The following is a 19,338-nucleotide window of genomic DNA, read 5'->3' on the forward strand; positions in this document are numbered from 1 at the left end:
AATACCCTGTATTAGGTTCTTTTCTGACAGCCAAAGCTGTGTTACTGAAAATTTCATTGTTGTAATAATAAATATTGACATTTGCATGCATTGAAAATTTTCCTGAATAAAGTTATAGGGAATTTGTTTTTTAGATTACTAGGGTATGATGCTTCATTTGAAGAGTATGTAATATCCTATTTTGACTTGTAATTGCTGCTGTATGGCAAAATCAAGACTGTGTATAAAGTGTGGTGACTTGATGGTATTTTTGTAAGATAACTAAGATCCCAATTCAGATAGTTTTATTAGACCACCTTTAAAAAATTGTTTGCTTCCCCCTCTTAAAATTTGGGTAATTTGGTAGTGAGAAATTATGTTTTTTAAGAATTTTTTTAACACTGCTTAATTTTCAAAATTTATTGAGCACAGCTTTGTTTCGCTGGCACGTGGCTTGTTGTCATCAGTCATTCTGAATTTGGTATTGGTTACCAAAATGTTTCTCATTATGTGGTCTCTTATAAATGAAGCATTTTAATGATAAAGGAGCAACAGATGTAAAATTGAAATTGGTGTGGATGGGATGAGAAAATTTCAGAATATTTAAAATGAAATCTTCTTTGAAGCTAAAAAAAAGTTTGCTGTTTTTTGATAAGTCAGTTGGGAAAGGGCAAATCAATTTATAATTTTTAAAACTACATCTACATGCACTATCAAAACATTATGAAATGAGACTGTAAAATTGTTTGCACTGGAGACAAACGCAGTTCGAATCGATGTAATGCTGAAGTTAAACTTTGGATATCTTGAACCCCAGTATATCTCGAAGTTTTTATTAAATCCCTTAACCTTTGATACGAGATTCAGCTGTAATTATGAATAAGCAATATTCTAGCAATTATGCTAGCTGTTTATGAAGCAAGTAAATATAAATTTTATTTCATTACATTCAATTTCTCATACCTTGTCTTATGTGTTCTACTTTAGTACATGTTCTCATTGGACATTTGTGAATGAATGAAGACAAAATGAAACTAGAAATAAAGTCAAACGCAGATATCAATGCCTTTAATGAATTGATACATTATATTACATGTACATAGATTTGATATTCATTTGATATTTATGTACATATTCAAAACATTTATCAGGTAATTACTAATTAATACATTATACAGTATGGTTATGTGAATTTCAGTGCCTTGTTTAAAACTGTTTGTGCTGTTTAATTTCAATTTGTAGGTTTCTTGCTTAGCAATACCTTGTTTAAATGTTTGATCAAATGAGTGATCTGTGGTATCCAATAACAAGTTCTTTACTCCTAAAAGTTATCTTTAATGGAATTTCTATGGGCTGTAAACAGCATAAACACTAAAGGGTTCAATTGCCTGCAAAGACATTAATCCGAGTGGATTCAATACCTAATGTTTGGTTCTATCATGACAAGCTTTGGTGTTGTTCTCTCAGCACATGGATATTGTACAAAGTATCACCTCTGCAATTCACATAATTTGTTGCAGAAATTTTGAAATTGAACCAGGTTCATGGGTATTTATTAATTTTATTTATTTAAAAATCTAACATTACAATATTAAAGTACACTTTGGTCATTTAATCATTATTATATTGATAATAAGATAAGAATAAAAACTAAAAAGACAAGGCTAGAAATTTGATGTGAAATTTAACACCCCCACCATAACAACTAGGGCCGAAACGATATGCCCCCTTCACGATACGATACATATTGGAATGCTTATGCCATGATTCAATACTTTCAATACAATGCAATTTACAGAAGAAACCAATAATAACATTAAAGAAAAATTTAATTACCAAGATTCACATTCATAATTTTATAAGCAAAATGTTTCAAATTGCCAATTGGTAAGATGCTTGTTGCTCTGTAGTTTAAACTGATAAAGTTCATTATTATTTTCGTAAGACTCAAGGCAAACAACAGTCTGAACGTTATTCGGTGTTATTTTGTTCCTCATGCAGGTAAAAATGATAAGAACAGGCCAAGCCTGATGCATTTTACTGAACCAGTTTGTAATAAACATATCGTACCGAAAATCGAGGCAATGAATCGAACATTAAATCGAGGGTTTATATTGAACAGTATCGATATTTCGGTGAATCGTTTCAACCCTACTAATAACGACCACAAATCCACCTTGTTCTAAACATTATGCAAATTGCACTCTACACTGTGACAATATCAATGTACTTACTTACAGTATTTTAAATAGAAAGAGCGGGAGTACTTGCAGTATTTTAGATACAAGGAGCGGGAGATAGCCCACAGTGGCAGCGAAGGTTAGATACCAGAAATATATACTCACACTTATATACATTGTATTTTCAGATTGCTTGTAATATATTCCGTACATTACCGCCAAATGACAACCCTGACTTTGACCCAGAGGAAGATGATCCCACCTTAGAGGCTTCTTGGCCACATTTACAGGTAATTAATATCATACATTTACAGGTAATTAATATCATACATTTACAGGTAATTAATATCATACATTTACAGGTAATTAATATCATACATTTAGGAAACAATGACCAGATATATTTGAACAGACGCTTTAATTCTGCAAATTGATAAATTGCTTCATTATATAATCGAATAATTCAATGTTTCCTGATTGGCTGAGTTCCAACTACCTAGGAAGAATTGAATGTTATATTTACCTGCATGTGCCTTCGAGGTGAATATAACATGATTTCTCTAACATCGTGCTAAAAAATAAATTTGGAATTTCAAAATTGATATGATTGATTATTATTTTTGGTCACTCAATGAAATCTTGTGTGTCTACTTACTTGCGACAGTCTTGCAGTATTATAATTGTGAAAAAAGGGGTGACTTCAAGAGTAGCAATTGTTGAGTTAGAGGAATATCGAACCCAATCTAAAGATGACCGATTAGATATCATTTGGTAAATTCTTCATGTTTTAGTATAAACCAGTTTTGATGTTTTAAATTGTTTAGTCATGATAATTAGAAACTTGTTTGACTAGGTGTTGTTGTCTATCTATATACAAATATGACTGACTAAGTATCATTTTGTAGGCAGTTGTATCCAGTTTAAATGTTATGAATTATTCAATCATAATGAAATAATTATTGGTATTTTCTCAGTCAATACAGGCTGAGTGAATATTGTACCTCTCATGTAGATAAAGCATAGTATTGACCTTAAAAATATCAATAACTGTATATTATTTACACATCCATCGGATGGTCATTTGTACAACGGAAGTCTTTTGTTTTGCATGTGTATAACAGTATTTTGCCAGTGGGAAAATTAAGATTTTAAATAAATTAATATCTTTTGAATTGTGTTTAAGTAACTGAAATTTTATTCTTTTCAGATTGTTTATGAATTCTTCCTAAGGTTCTTAGAATCTCCAGATTTTCAACCAAGTCTTGCAAAGAAATATATAGACCAAAAGTTTGTTCTGCAGGTAAGTTGAAACTTTTAAACACCTTGTTCCAACTTGACTGTGATACTCGCTTCAGTTGATTATATCCACAATCTTGAACTTTCTTTCTGATTTGTAGTTGCTGGAGCTGTTTGATAGCGAAGATCCTAGGGAGAGAGATTTCTTGAAAACAGTGTTACATAGAATATATGGAAAATTTTTAGGTCTTAGAGCTTTCATTAGGAAACAGATAAATAATATCTTCCTCAGGTAAAGGATTTTTTGTGTTTTTCTTGGTATTGTTTGTATGCTAAAGTCAATATATTTAATGAATGGATTTAATTGATTATTTATTTTTGCTGCAAGTTTTCTTTGATTTAGAGTGCTATGTTGAGGGAATTCCCTGATAGCTGAAAGATGTATTCGAAAAAATTGTGAACTATTTGTGACTATTGATGTTAAACCGGTGTATTTTTCAGGTTTATATATGAAACAGAATCTTTTAATGGTGTTGGGGAATTGTTAGAGATTTTAGGCAGGTAGGTTCCATTTCAAAAACATTAAATGCCGTTGTTACTATGGTTTCATCAGTTGTATTGGGCATCAAATTCTTTTGGTTTATGTAATTTCATGTACAGTCACTCTTGTTCTTACCTGATGAGAAAACAACAAAAAACAGTAAAACTTCTGTATCTTTTAACACAGGATTATGATATTTATCATGTAAGCTTATCATCATAATACTACCTGTAAGCATATGTCCACTCCATGACTGGTTTTTGTAGTTTGACTGTAAGGCCTATAGTATCAGGTGCATTAAGTCAATTTGTTGTGTACCACCATGATGCATGAGTTCGACCTCAAACCAAGGTCAAATTAGGAAAAATTTATCGTATTTGGTATTGGAAATATAGGGGGGTGGGGTGGGGGGGGGCAATCTAATTAAAATCAGACTTCTTAGATCTGCGCCGTATACTCTTCGTAAGTAGATCTGACATAGCCCCAATTAGGGGTCATGTTCAGATGAACTTTATGTCAGCGCGTTAGCTTTGAAACCGTTGGTGTTAACAAATTCAAGGAAAACGGCTGCGATTGTTTGGTTTGAAAGAAAACACATCACAGTTAGATGTGACGTCACAATGTACCGTTTTCATCAACTGGCGTTATATTCCTCGCGTTAATTAGTAAACTATTTTGAAAACTATTCAAATCGTACCCATCCCTCCTATTCATACATAAATCGCAATTCACAATTAATTTGATTTGAGTGTATTTTATATCGTGCGTTTTGGTGTTTGAATGGACAGAATAAATTAGGCATTATTGTGAAAGTTTAAAATTCCTTATGTGAGACTATACAATTTTATAGTGTGCAATAAACTTCGTGGGAAAGCGATTACTGCAACTTGTTTACGAATTGCCGGGAACCGCCTGAATAGCCATCATTGTCTGTATGGTGCAATCTGACTGGCTGATAGTTCTCATGAATATTCCAAGCAAAAGGTCATGTGGACATGACCTCCTATGGGGTTATGTCAGATCCTATTATAGCGATTGTGAGCATATCCTAGGATCTGATTTCAATTAGATTGGGGGGGGGGCACTGTGAATAAAGAATGTTCAATAACCTCTGTAAATCCATAACTAACCTTTGACCATGCATATTATCGTGATAATTTCAAGGATTAAAAAATGCCCAGTAGCAAACCATTATGGCATAGTAATTTGATACTCATTTAATATTTGCTTTGTATGAAGCATTATATGAATTAACTAATTTCTTCACTTCCTCTTAAATAGAAAGTAGAGGTCAATAGAATGGTGCGTGTTCGTAAAATTATAAATAATGAATTCTTGTTTATTTTTTTAAAATATGGCTATTCTGTGTTCATTTTAAAATAAATGCCATTTGTTGATATGATGGAACATTTTCAGTTCTATTTTGATGCTATTTTTCTCTATTGAATGGGTAGTTACCATTCACATATGGTAGGGGAAAAAGCTTGTTCACCACATTTAATCACTCGATGAAAAGTAGATATGTTTTTAGTCCACTAACACATTTCTTCCTTCTTTTTCCCCCCCAGATTGAATTTAGCATGATATCTCGACTACATCAATGTCTTTTATGAAATGGGGTCACTCCAATTTGTTTTGTTTTATATTATCAACTATTTTCAATAAAAGCTGTACATTTATACTTATTGAGCTAGTTGTCAACCTTGGATAATAACTGTTTAAACTTTCTTTCAGCATTATTAATGGTTTTGCATTACCTCTGAAAGCAGAACACAAGCAGTTTTTAATTAAAGTCCTGATACCTCTGCACAAAGCCAAGACCCTGAATCTGTATCATGCACAGGTGAGATCAGAGATAATGTAGAACAAAACCAACACGGGTGTAAAACATTCAATTATCATTATTGATTATCATGATGAGAGACATTTGAAATCATTGAATACAGAGAAATGCTCTAAATGCAGATTTTTCATGTATGTGGGTAATATGATATGAAAATGATGTGATATATAAGAGTCTGGTGCTAGTGTGTGGATTTTTCTTTTGGAGAACAAACAGCTTTCTGATTGACAGTTACTGGTTAGTGTTTGAACACATTTGAAAATGTGTATGTTCTTCCACTCTGATAAGAAGGTAGATAAGAATATTATTTCAAGATAGGAGACTGTAAATATCAATTGTTGTTACGTAATCGTGTTTTCACAAAAAATGTTCTTATTTTCTTGCTTGCAGTTGGCTTATTGTGTCGTGCAGTTTTTAGAGAAAGATGCCCCATTGACTGAAGAGGTAAAACACATCTTTCCAAACATTAAATTGATCACACTGTTTCTCTCTTTTTTGCAGTTAGCTTATTGCTCAGTGCAGTTTCTCGAGAAAGATTCATGTTTAACTGAGGAGGTAAAACGATCCATCTCCAAGGGGAGATAAGTGGGTCTGGTGTGGGTGCTTGATGTGTATGCCAAATATTATTTGGACTGATTGATGCATGGTTAAGTTTTTCGCCATACTGTAAATATTAACAAGGAACGTAACATTTTATATGATGTGACTGCAGTTGGAGAACTAGGATTTTTTCCTGGACACACAAATTATTTGTTTTATTGAATGTGTAGGAATCTTATTTTTTGGACTGAGAGTTGATTTTTTTTTCCTTTTTCTTTTTTAAATCCTTATTTATTTGGGCTACATTTTTCAACTAAGGTGACAAGCATTACTTTCTTTTTATTATTTGCAATTTGAGATTTGTACTTTATTCAGGAAAAGTTTTACCCATTTATCATGTATCATTCGTATGCACCTAATTAATTCTTTTCAAGGTTATTTCATACCACATCTTTTCTATTGAAAATTGCAAAGCACGTTTAAAAGCAGATTTTGTTCTTTCAGGGTGTCAAGTCCCTATTTATTCCTATATTTTTCTATAAACTTGATGGTTCCTATATTTTCCCTATATGTCATTAAAATCCCTATAAAGCCCTATATATCCAATAAATAAATAAATAAATGACAGTCCTATTTTCAAAACTGATAAAAACAAAAAAAATCTCCCCAAAATCTAGGAGCTGATGCTAGATTGATATTTAATTAGATTGTTATGAAGAGAATAACTATGATGATTGTATAAGAACTGTCTATTGGATGGAAAACTGTCCACATCTGAAAAGATTTTGTCTTTGTTTATGTTTAATATTATTTTTTCTCCAGTAAGACACTATGCTTGCTAGATTTTTATGCAGAAAAAATAAACTTTTATACAAATCTTTAATAAAAACCCTATTTATTCCTAAAAGCTGCTGTAAAAATCCCTATATTTGCCCTATAAACTGCCAAAAAAATTCCTATAATCCTATATTTTTTAGACCAAGAGTGGCTTGACACCCTGATTCTTTCCTAAAGTTTTCATAAATGCTATAAGTTTGTAAGTAACTTATTGAAAACTCCTCCAAGGACATCTTTATCCAACCATTATATGCAAAGTATTTTTAAATGGTCTTGCTTGAAAATTTTAAGTATGGTTCAAAATTATGGCTGCAGAGCTCTGATTGGATATATCAAATGGGAAATACATATATTCACATACTATGGTATAGTAAAAAATTATGTCACTGCATTTGAATCAAACCATATACATATATGTCATTAGTTTTGCAAATTGAATTCATGGATTCATGGTGCCTGAATTCCAATAGAAACAGTGGTAGATGCGTAAAGTATTACACTTAAATTATATATGATATATATATATATATATATGTGTGTGTGTGTGTATTACTGGAGTACATTATATAGCATAACATGCCATTTAATTATTTTCTTATTTTTCAATACTCTAGATTGTAATATTTATTGAGAAGTGGTATCATTATGGAGGTACCAATACGAAATTTCTGAGTTGCCATATAACTGTTTTTATTTTTTTATTTATTGACTGTTCAAATGCACAACTTGTATTTTTTTGAAAAAAAGATTCCTGTAAAACACACAATAAAGAATGTTGGCCCTATTTTGATGCTATGTATCAATTGAAAAAAGGCTTTGAATTGCACTGAAAACTTAATACCCATTATATGCCGTTATACTGATAAATCAGTAAAAAAAATTCAAAGACAAGACAGTTTTTAATTTGATAGTTCATTATGCATTATGAGAATGGATAAATTACTTTGTTTTGTTATATTTTGTGTTGATGTCTTCCAGGTTATAAAAGGACTTCTAAAACTTTGGCCTAAAACCTGTAGTCAAAAAGAGGTAAGTTTGCATGATTTAGAAAACTTGGTCTATATAGAAATTTTTATACACCTGTCGAAGACGGGACATATTTTGGTATGGTGTCATCTGTCTTTCTGTCTGTCCATCTTGCCGGACCTTGTAGGATAATACAGAATGAACTGTAAGCTCCATGATCTCACAATTTGGTACATTTGATCATCATGATGAGAGGAAAATGCCTATTGTTTTCAAAGGTCAAGGGTGTAGTATCACATAGTTATAGTAGGAAAACTCTGTAGACAGGATACAGACCAAACTGTAAGCTGAAGGATCTTACAACTTGGTACATTTGATCACCATGATGAGAGGAAGATGTCTATAGTTCTCAAAGTCAGTGGGCAAAGGTCAAAGTCATAGTATCATGTAGTAGGAAAACATTATAGGCAGGATACAGACTGAACCGTAAGCTCCAGAATCTTACAGCTTGGTACATTTAATCACCATGATGAGAGGAAGATACCTATTGTTTGTCAAGGTCAAGGTCATAGTATCAGTTAATAGGAAAACCTTGTAGGCAGAATGCATACTGAATTATTGGGAATAGGACTATCAAACTTGGTGCACATACACCTCATGCCAAGTGGAGGACACCTTTTGTTCTTCAAGGCCAGAAGTCAAGGTCGTAATATTGTTTAGTAGGAAAACTTTGTAGGCAGGATACAGACTGAACCATTGGGGCTAGGACTGTCCAACTTGGTACATATACACCTTATGATAAGTGGATGATGCCTATTGTTTCTCAAGGTCGAAGGTGAAGGTCATAGTATTACTTAGTAGAAAAACCTTGTATTCGTTTTGGATACAGGTATTGCCCTGAAATTAAGTCACAACTTGTGACAAGCTTCCTTTTGGGGGGGGGAGGGGGGGGATATAAGTTCAATTTGCATTTCAGCTGGATTGGTGCACTCTGACCTACTATAGGGGTGAAAGTAGGTCAAACAGTTTACCTGAATTTTAATTTTTGAGAATTCAAACTTTGGTGTTTTTTTGCTTTAGGTTATGTTCTTGGGAGAAATTGAGGAGATACTGGATGTTATTGAACCAACCCAGTTTCAGAAAGTCATGGAGCCCCTGTTCCGGCAGATATCTAGATGTGTCTCTAGTCCACATTTTCAGGTAAGTTCTCTCCATGCGTCAATCAAACATTTTCAGGTTAGTTTGCTATGTACCTTGTCCACATTTTCAGTTAGTTCATCATGTATCTAGTCCACATTTCAAGTAAAGTTGGAGAGTTTTATTGAATCTTTTATGCAATACATAGACACACTCCTGAGAAAGTGGACAGTAAATGAAGCCATGTAAAGCTGACATGATTTTATAAATGTACTAGAATTCTCGATGGTGTATTTTTCTGTGTTCACCATATCAGTTGAGTATTGTATTGTTGATGTGTGTTGGGTTTGCATGGTATATAAGGGGGTTAATTTTGCTACACTAACAGTGAATATTGGCCCTTTCCCCTCCAAAAATTGCCAATTCTCTCCCATTTTAACTTGCACTTTTCCATATAACAAAAACTGGCGAAACGTACTTGCTAAAAAATAATTTTGAAGTGAATAGTTTACGTACGATGTGACAAAGATGCATCAGTTCTACATGATTTAGATAAAATAGTTGAAAATTTTAAGAGCTTAAAAGAAAATTAGATATATAAAATAAAGGAAGGTAGCTGCAATAATGTAGCTCTATCCGATTTTTTTATAAAATTTCTGACGTTTTCGGGATAGGGCTACAATCTCATAGGATCTCTGTAATGGTGCAAAATAATTTTATGAATAAACGATAATAAGCTCTGTGTATTAGTCCCAAATGTTGTTTACATGAAAAGGAATACCAACTTTGTGCTTGGGCATGTCTAATAAAGGTGTTTTTCATTAAACATCATGTACAGCATGCAAAATTCTTCGTCTGCTCCGCCATGCTTGTTATCGCGAGATCTCATAGGTGGATCTACTGAAAAACCTAAACATTGACAATCTGCGCGAAAATGTAGTTACTTGAGCCACTCCGACAAAGAAAGGAAAATCATATTGTTGCAGAAAGAATTTACACTCTGCTGTTCGTTTTTTGACTTGAAATTAAATATAAACCTTTTTTTATACTGGCGAAATCTGTACTTGTCCATTGATGTAAATACTACCTTATATGGCATACCGTATTTTGCCGAATATAATACGCAGTGGTGTTTAATACGCACTCCCCACTTTGAGCCTAAAAGTTGGTGAAAAAACGCACTTCGGGTGTATAATACGCAACAAAAATTTTGACCAAGCGGTAATCTTTATTTTATACTTGGTGTTAATTTTCACTTAATATTTTTGCAGAAATAATGAATTCTAAACAACGCACAATAATTTGCAAACTTTTTGAGATGAGGTCTACATCGCGGTAATCTTCAATGAGAATCTTCAGGGAAATATCAACCCGGACAAGTCTGTTCATTTCAGCAAAGCACGAGATTTTGTAGCATTAAAGTCTTAACTGACTCGATATTTCCTTTGTTGAAACTTAAAATCAATCAAATAGCCGATGTTATAAAAATAAAATTAAACAATTAAACTATCGCTTATTTTACTGTAATCAACACACCATGGTAGGTACAAAGATGCAAATTATCAACTCCTCGTTAACAACGATCACTATTAAAATGTGTGAAAAAAAATTTTGTTAGGTATTTCTTTACCCGGAGGGGGTATCTAACAAAAGCAGTGTACACAACAATGGCTTCGTAAAACACACGCTTTTACGCAAGAATAGTTATTTCAAAGATTCAAATAAGTATTTCATTAAAAATTAGGCCTATTCATAAAACTTACAGTAAATAAACTTTTAGCAAGTGACAAAATTATTTTCCAACAATTTTAGCACGTGTCAAGGCATTATTGTGTAAACATGCTTTCAATAATGGCGGCATACGATGTAATGAATAGTCAGATCCAATGCAATTTGATTGGCTGTTTGTTTCATGATAATTGAAGTATTTAGATATTGTAAGTATATATATCACATTTTCTGCAATTTTACGTTTCTGCAGTAATTTTCTTGAGGTCGAATTTTCTACTTAATAAATAGGTGAACGTGAAAAGGCGTACAGTATACGAAGCCTTGGTCTTTTAGTGAAATATTACACTACTTAATCGCCGAGTTTCATCTGGAAAAAAAGGTCAAAAACCTATTGTGGTATATAATACGCACCCCTTTCTGGCACAAAAATATTCTCTAAAAAAAGTGCGTATTATATTCGGCAAAATACGGTATGCAAATAACTTGACAATCGGAAGTTGAAACTTCAGTCATCAACCATGGTGCACAAATATGAATCGAGAAATTGGAATATATCGAAATTGTTGAAAACGGTAGAATAGAGCCTCACAAATCATAAGTTGCAGGTTGTAAATTTATATATTGACTAAGAAACATAGAATTTCATTTTATTTACGTAAAGAGTCAGCAAATGTTTAGAATGATAGAAAATGTTGCGGGAGTGAATCACTCCCGCATTTGCACCATTACGGAGATTCTATGGAGTTGTCCCCCTCCCCCCTCCCAATTTTTTTTTAAAAAAATCAGAGAGGGCTATATTATTGCAGCTAAAAGGAAGAATGACATCAATTTGTGTTTGATTACTTGTGTAATAAGATATATTTAGCTTATTTAAGATAATGTCTGGCTTTTCCCAATTTGACCAAAATGTTGACAATTTTTCCCAATTTGAAAGCCACAGGATCCTTTTGAAAAATGCTGAAAATTGCTGACTTCACCTTACATCAGTGTTTACGAATTACCTGTGTAGAAAGATTCAACAGTTATATACATCTCTGATAGTAAAGTATAGGAATAAGAAGCAATGAAATTACATTATAAAAAACCATGCAGTGGTCTAAATACCATAAAGGTATTGTAAATCAGTAAAACATTCTAAAGGTTTTGGACAATTTGGTTGAAAATAAGGAAAAAGTGCTTTTTATGCCCCCGAGATCGAAGATTGGGGGGCATATTGTTTTTGTCCCGTCTGTAATTCTGTAATACTGTCATTCTGTCTGAAACTTTAACCTTGCTAATAACCTTTGAAAAGTAAGTGATAGAGCTTTGATATTTTACATGAGTATTCCTTGTGACAAGACCTTTCTGTGGGTACCAATATTTTTTACACCTTGACCTTGGAGTTTGACCTACTTTTTGAAAACTTTAACCTTGCTTAATAACTTTTGAACAATAAGTGATAGAGCTTTGATATTTCACTTGAGTATTCCTTGTGACCAGACCTTTCCGTGGGTACCAACATTTTTTACCCCATGACCTTGGAGTTTGACCTACTTTTTGAAAACTTTAACCTTGCTAATAACTTTTGAACAATAAGTGATAGAGCTTTGATATTTCACATGAGTATTCCTTGTGACCAGACCTTTCCGTGGGTACCAACATTTTTTACCCCTGGACCTTGGAGTTTGACCTACTGTTTGAAAACTTTAACCTTGCTAATAACTTTAGAACAATAAGAGATAGAGCTTTGATATTTCACATGAATATTTTTTACGTTGGTCATAACTTCTAAATGGTAAATATTAGAGCTTTAATATTGTACATTTCTTTTGACAAGATCTTTCTACTGGTATCAAGATATTTGCCCTTGTGACCTTGGCCATCTTCGGAATTGGCCATTATCGGGGGCATTTTTGTTTCACAAACACATCTTGTTTTTTTCTTCTTCATGCATTCAAGTATTTGCAGTAAACGTGTTAAAATCATAAGATATCTATTGATAGAATTGAATAAGCAAATGGCATAAAGTTTTTATATTATTCATATTCATATATTGTAAAATGCAGATGGATAGATACAAATAATGCATGTGGTATGCTTGTTGAGAAAACACATTGAATGCCGACGACTGTTTACCTGGGGCTACTAGTGGTACTGTTGTATGTGTGAATTCGTCAAATAACCCCTTTATTCTGATGAATCCAGGAAACAAAATGATATTCCTAAAGTAAACATGTCACTCCTTAATACAGACTGTGAGACACTTAGTTAGTGCTGATCTGCTGTCTTCATTCAATCAGGGGAAGTATTAGAGTATAATATTTACCTTTGTAGTGCATGAATGCTTATACTATATGATTTACTGTTCAGAGTTTTTGGAAGTGGGAAACTATTTAGGTACACTGTTACAGGCAAAGAAATTAAAGGGGAAATACTAAATGGGATTTAAAACTTGAAATTGGGTGTGAAAAATCACAAGTGGTCACAATTTTTTGTGAGTGAAAAAAAAACCCCGATATTTTTTCCAGATTTGCTCAGTTTATTGGCAGTACTTTTAAGTTTACAATGATTTTGTCTTGTGCATAGAAATACTTTACCGAATGATTATAAACGTATTTTAAAAGAAAATATTTGAATAACAATCATGATCTTGTTCGTCTTTACTGAACAACACATGGTGTTAGTATTGCCACTTCAGGTGGTGTCCTGCTGTCTAGTACAGTCACAGACTTTGTCGATCCATAAACTTTTTACATTTCTGACTTCTTCTCCAGAAACGCTGGGCCAATTTCAACCAAACTTTGCGCAAAGCATTCTTTGGTGAGGGCTTTCAAGTTTGTTCAAATGAAGGGCCAGGGCCCATTCAAAGGGGAGATAATCATGAAAGTGCAAAAATTGGTAGTGTCATTTAAAAAGCTTCCTCTAGAACCACTGTGCCAGAAAAGTTTACATTTACATGAAAACTTCCTGACATAGGGCATATTCAAGTTTGTTAAAATCATCCCCCTCCCTCCCCCAGGGAAGGGGTGTGGCCACAATAGGGGATCAAAGTTTTACATACAAATATATAGAGAAAATCTTTAAAATCTTCTTCTCAAGAACCATTAGACCAGAGAAGTTTACATTTACATGAAAGCTTCCTGACATAGTGCAAATTCAAGTTTGTAAAAATCATGGCCCCCGGGAGTAGGTTGGGGCCACAATAGGGATCAAAGTTTTACATGCGAATATATAGGGAAAATCTTTAGATATGGGCCAAGGTGACTTAGGTGAGCGATGTGGCACATGGACCTCTTGTTTAATTTCAGTTCACTTTGAAAATTTTCATGTTCTTTCTATTTTCCATGTTAATGCTATAGTGTGTATTATCAAATACATTACGTACATTTCCATGACTCTTAACTTGAATTGCACTTTGGAAATCTTTGCATTTATCTATCAAATTTAATGATGATATAGCGCGTTTATCCTCATTATATTCATAGTATCGAGTGTTTATGATTGGCCTTGAATTTAATCCCTTATGTTCGAAGACTGCATTAAATACCCAAGCTTTCGCAACAATGACTGTGCTATGGAAACCTCGCATCAGGTGGGGGTTAATTAGCAATCGTCAGTTAGAACAGGTTGGAATAGATGCAGGAGAGAATGCAACAAGACCTATTATGTTTAGCAGACTGGAAAAAATTGACTGCACTTTGAGATAAAACAGGTGAAATTAGGCTAGGGACCTTGAAGACACTTAGACATAAGTGGGGTAATTGAGATCACCGTGTTCCAAGATTTTAAATAATTTTGATAGGGAATATGGCTGGGACCAGAGATTGACTTCGACATAAGCAGGGTATTCGAGATAACCCATATTTGAGATACAGATATTTTACTGTAATTTGTACTTGATTTTTTTGCATAAATTCATTAACATATTATTGACATGATTACTGCAAATTCTTGCAAGCATGCAAGAAAAAGCTATTTTTTCCACATTTTTGTCCTAATTATCCAAAAATTTTGAATCTTTTACTGATTTATGATATGTTTGTTATAATTTTGAGCAATGCACAATGCTTTAAAATGGGATTTCATTTGTTGTTGAGAAATTTGTTGAATTGATTTAAGAATTCATGTCAGCTTTAACTGATCAATCATGTTATTTATTAGCCGAGTTGCATAGCAAATCTCGGCTTTTAAATTGGCAAAGGATGGGCGTCCAGTCGGGCGGGCGGGCGGCGTCCACTATTAGCTTGTTCGGTCTCTAACTTTCATACTTTTTGGTGCATCTTTGTCAGACTTACATAACATGATCACATCCAAAAGAGGAAGGTTCCTATTTATTTTGAGGTCAAAGGTCAAGGTCACTTTGTCACTAAATGCCATAGATTTGAGCTTGTCCAGTCTCTAACTTTCATACTACTAGAGGCATCTTTGTGAAACTTGCATAACATGATCACATCCAAAAGAGAAAGGTTCCTATTTATTTTGAGGTCAAAGGTCAAGGTCATTTTGTCACTAAATGCCATAGATTTGAGCTTGTCTGGTCTCTAACTTTCATACTACTTGGTGCGTCTTTGTCAGACTTGAGTATTTTGATCACATCCAAAAGAGGAAGGTTCTTATTTATTTTGAGGTCCAAAGGTCAAGGTCTCTTTTTCACTATATACTGTAGATTTGAGCTTGCCTCTAACTTTTATACATGTATTTGCTGGTGCATGTTTATCAGACTTCAAATCCTGATGACATTCAAGATTCATGTTGCTTTTGAAATCCAAAGGTCAAGGTCATTATCACACTAAATATCTATTGTGGCCATTCAAAGCTTCATACTTATAAACTATATTAAATACGTGCATGTCTTTATTTCGTGAATGCAAGAGTGCATAATTTTCCAAACTAGTTTTAGCAATTTTTTTTTTTATTAAACTGAAATTGATTTGATTTAGATAATTTCATTTTCATAAATACTGTGTAGTGATGATATTTTACAGAATTTACTATGGATCTGAGTATTTGAATTTCAGGTTGCAGAAAGGGCACTGTATTACTGGAACAACGACTACATCATGAGCTTGATTGAGGAAAACTCCAATGTTATTCTTCCTATAATGTTCCCAGCCTTGTATAAAATCTCGAAGGAGCACTGGAATCAAACTATTGTAGCACTGGTCTATAATGTTCTCAAAACCTTCATGGAAATGAACGGAAAACTGTTTGATGAACTTACTGCCAACTACAAAGCCGAGAGACAGAAGTAAGCTATTTTTCTATGAAATTTTTGGAAAAATTTCTAATGGAAAATTCTAGCTTCATAGATATTGTGTACAGAATGGATATAAAGTGGATTTTATACTGAAGACTATTCCATGAAAAAATTTAGGGGGTGGGAGGTCAGGTGTAAGGCTCTTCTTTTTTTACACGTGGGGTTTGAATAAGAGTTACATTGGAAGTTTTACATAAGAATATGTAAGGACAAAACTTCAAAATCTCTTCAAGAGTAGCAAGGCCATGATAGTGATATTTGTATGCATGCATCCTTGGGTAGTTCAGATTCAAGTTTATCAAGTCACCTGAGTCACTCAGTTGACCTATTGCAATACGCAACTTCAGGGATATCAGCTCTTCTGTGATGGAGGTACGTTTAGTATTCTGTTGAACACTTGGGTGGATACAAGATATAAACATATATTATAGGCAACTATGTAAATAAGGATAAAAGTTATAAGTGTAAAAAAAAAAAATAATTATGTCAGCTGTTGGTATACATTAAACTGACAATATCAAGAATAACATTTGTTTGAATTAGGTCATTAGATTAAATATAAAATTATTTTTTATTTCCTCTTCTGTACGAGTGATATTTTAATCAAAGAAAGATGGTGATATCGATTTTTGTTTAACCCTTTCTCTACCGGTACTTTAGAGGTTTTTAAAGACAAAATGACAGTGTCTTTTAAATCAATATGTGCCCTGATTTGAGGTAGGCATATGACATATAGTTTTGTTCACAATTGGACGGAGAACAATTTTCTAAAAATGTTGTCAGGATATTTCATGACCTTAAAGAGGTCTACGGGGTCAAATAAGTGCAGATTTTTAAAACATTTTTTCTCAGAAATATATATATTACGGGTCGACCCCTCTCTCTAGATTAGAACCAGAAAATAGGAAATTCTAAATGTATGAGCTGATGTGCCTTTTAAAATACTACAACAACATTACAATCAAATTAATTAATTTTATTGACAAATAGATATTTTTGGTTACTAAGTAACAACACTCGCAGTGCAATTTTGACCAAAATTTGCCTTTCTGCAGCCATTTGACACAATTTAAACAAAATTGCATAGCATGATTATTAGTAAATGTCACATTATTTTGAAAATATAATATGTAGGCAGATCTTAATGATTTTAAAAAGATTTTAACAAAAATTATGAACACAAGGGAGATAATTAAGGTCAAAGGTCATAAATTCAAAAGTTGTACGTAATGTACATTGACATCGTTTTTTAACAATATGATGTTCTGTGAATATCTTCCACTAAATAGAATATTGCAACATAAAAAATAAAGATCTTTAACTGTTCCTTCAAAATAATTGGATTTTTTAAATCAAATATATTTGGTTGCTAAGCAACAACACCATAACAAATGTTATCATAAGTACTACCCTTTTTTCCTCTCCACGTACAATGTATAGGAATGTTCAAGTACATGTACTTGCTTTGAATCACTATATCTAACTACACTTTCATCATATTTAACAAGAATGTGCTTATTATATGCAACTTCTTAAAACCTCTGGTGGTTAATTACACAAGTCATTTAACGTATTGAAACAAAAATGTACATGCAATAAAATATTCCAGATTTTAAGAACTACACACATTTTATGTGTATTACATTACATTCACTTGTGATACCTCTGACATCAGAAAAACATATTTATACATTGAGAACACAGTATATTCATAATTTTCTCTTTTTACATGACAGATTTGCACAATTTCTAACATCTTCCCCTTCTTTACTGTGCCATTTTTTAAAACAATTTCTGTCATTTGATAAACAAAGAGGAACTTGACATGATACACAAAATACAGATGTCTTATAACTTGGAACCTTCTCATTCATAAAAATTGCCTCAGCATTACAAAATGTACAGTTTTTCCTTTTATCTAAAACTTCAGGTATATATGCAATAGGACTTTCTTTTGATGCACACTTTTCATTTAAACCCATCAGTGACATGGCAAGTGATTCACGGAATTCAAGTTGTCCATATACAGAAGAACAATTTGTAAACTGATTGGCATGTAATTTTCTAAATTCTTCAAAAATAATATAAGAATTAACAACCATGATATCAAGCAAATGAAAAAACAGAACTTTCCACCAATGATACTGTGTTCTAATATAAGACGGATATTTACTTGTAAACAGGTTTGAAAGATCTACAGCTCCCATACATTTATTGTAATCATTAGCAACTACAGGTTGTACAAGTCCTTTTTTGTTCCAAGTTAATCTAGATTTCATAGTGCGTTCACAAACAGTTGTAGCTGAGCCATGGTGTAATGGCGACATAAAAGTAACTACCTGACAATCTCTCCAACTATCTATTTTGTATTGCTTATAGGAGTTATGAGATTGACCACTGTTCGTTATCTTCACCTTGCATTACACAAATACAAATTCATCAACTCTGTGCCATCTAAAATCATCTCTAGTGGCTACTCTTTCCCACATTTTCACATTTCTAAGTTCATCAGGTATAGACAAGCTATTAGATTTCAATACACCAATAAGGTAAATTTTCCTAGCAAGTAATTCTTTGTCTAGGGCTATAGATGTATAAAAACAAACAGTAAACAACCTATATCCTTGATCAAAAAGAGGTTTACACAATGTAATAGTGACATTAAATCCAATACCCTTTGTTTTATCTGTAAAAATAGTATTATTTTTACCAAGATAGACAAAAAAGTTGTATGTATAGCCAGATATATTATATGCTACAACCGAAAGCTTTATTCCAAAGTGAACAGGTTTGTCGTTAATGAACTGACGAATACAAGAACTTATGCTTAGAGGCGACCATTCTCTCATCTACCGCTATTTCCCTGTAAGGCTGGTATAATTCCTTCGACTTCTCACAAACATGATCAACCAACGACTGTATGCGTGTTAACTTCTCAGCTGAGGAAATAAAACATAGCATTGTAATATATGCTTTACTGTACAAGAAATCATTAGAAATGATTTACAATATATTAAATATAAAATGCAATAAATGTAAATGTGTTTGACAAACACCAATGCCTTTTAATATCAGCAAAGTTAAAGTCACAAAGTGTAAACATTTGGTAACA

At 32.8% G+C, this 19,338-nt stretch overlaps 1 protein-coding gene across 2 annotated transcripts in view; it reads left to right on the plus strand.

Annotated features, from left to right (window-relative positions):
• Positions 1-19,338, plus strand: part of LOC125649945 (serine/threonine-protein phosphatase 2A 56 kDa regulatory subunit alpha isoform-like) — a 42,341-nt gene that overhangs the window by 13,498 nt on the left and 9,505 nt on the right. Inside the window, exons 3-11 of one of the 2 annotated variants that reach the window (XM_056164623.1) lie at positions 2,348-2,449; positions 3,367-3,459; positions 3,557-3,687; positions 3,897-3,956; positions 5,671-5,779; positions 6,281-6,334; positions 8,135-8,185; positions 9,203-9,322; positions 15,988-16,217. In XM_056164623.1, the coding sequence (XP_056020598.1) occupies positions 2,348-2,449; positions 3,367-3,459; positions 3,557-3,687; positions 3,897-3,956; positions 5,671-5,779; positions 6,281-6,334; positions 8,135-8,185; positions 9,203-9,322; positions 15,988-16,217 (950 nt within the window). Of the gene's footprint in view, positions 1-2,347; positions 2,450-3,366; positions 3,460-3,556; positions 3,688-3,896; positions 3,957-5,670; positions 5,780-6,169; positions 6,224-6,280; positions 6,335-8,134; positions 8,186-9,202; positions 9,323-15,987; positions 16,218-19,338 lie in introns of both variants that reach the window. The other variant, XM_056164622.1, reaches the window with a different exon arrangement.

Source organism: Ostrea edulis, chromosome 5, assembly GCF_947568905.1.
Source record: "Ostrea edulis chromosome 5, xbOstEdul1.1, whole genome shotgun sequence".
NCBI lineage: Eukaryota > Metazoa > Mollusca > Bivalvia > Ostreida > Ostreidae > Ostrea > Ostrea edulis.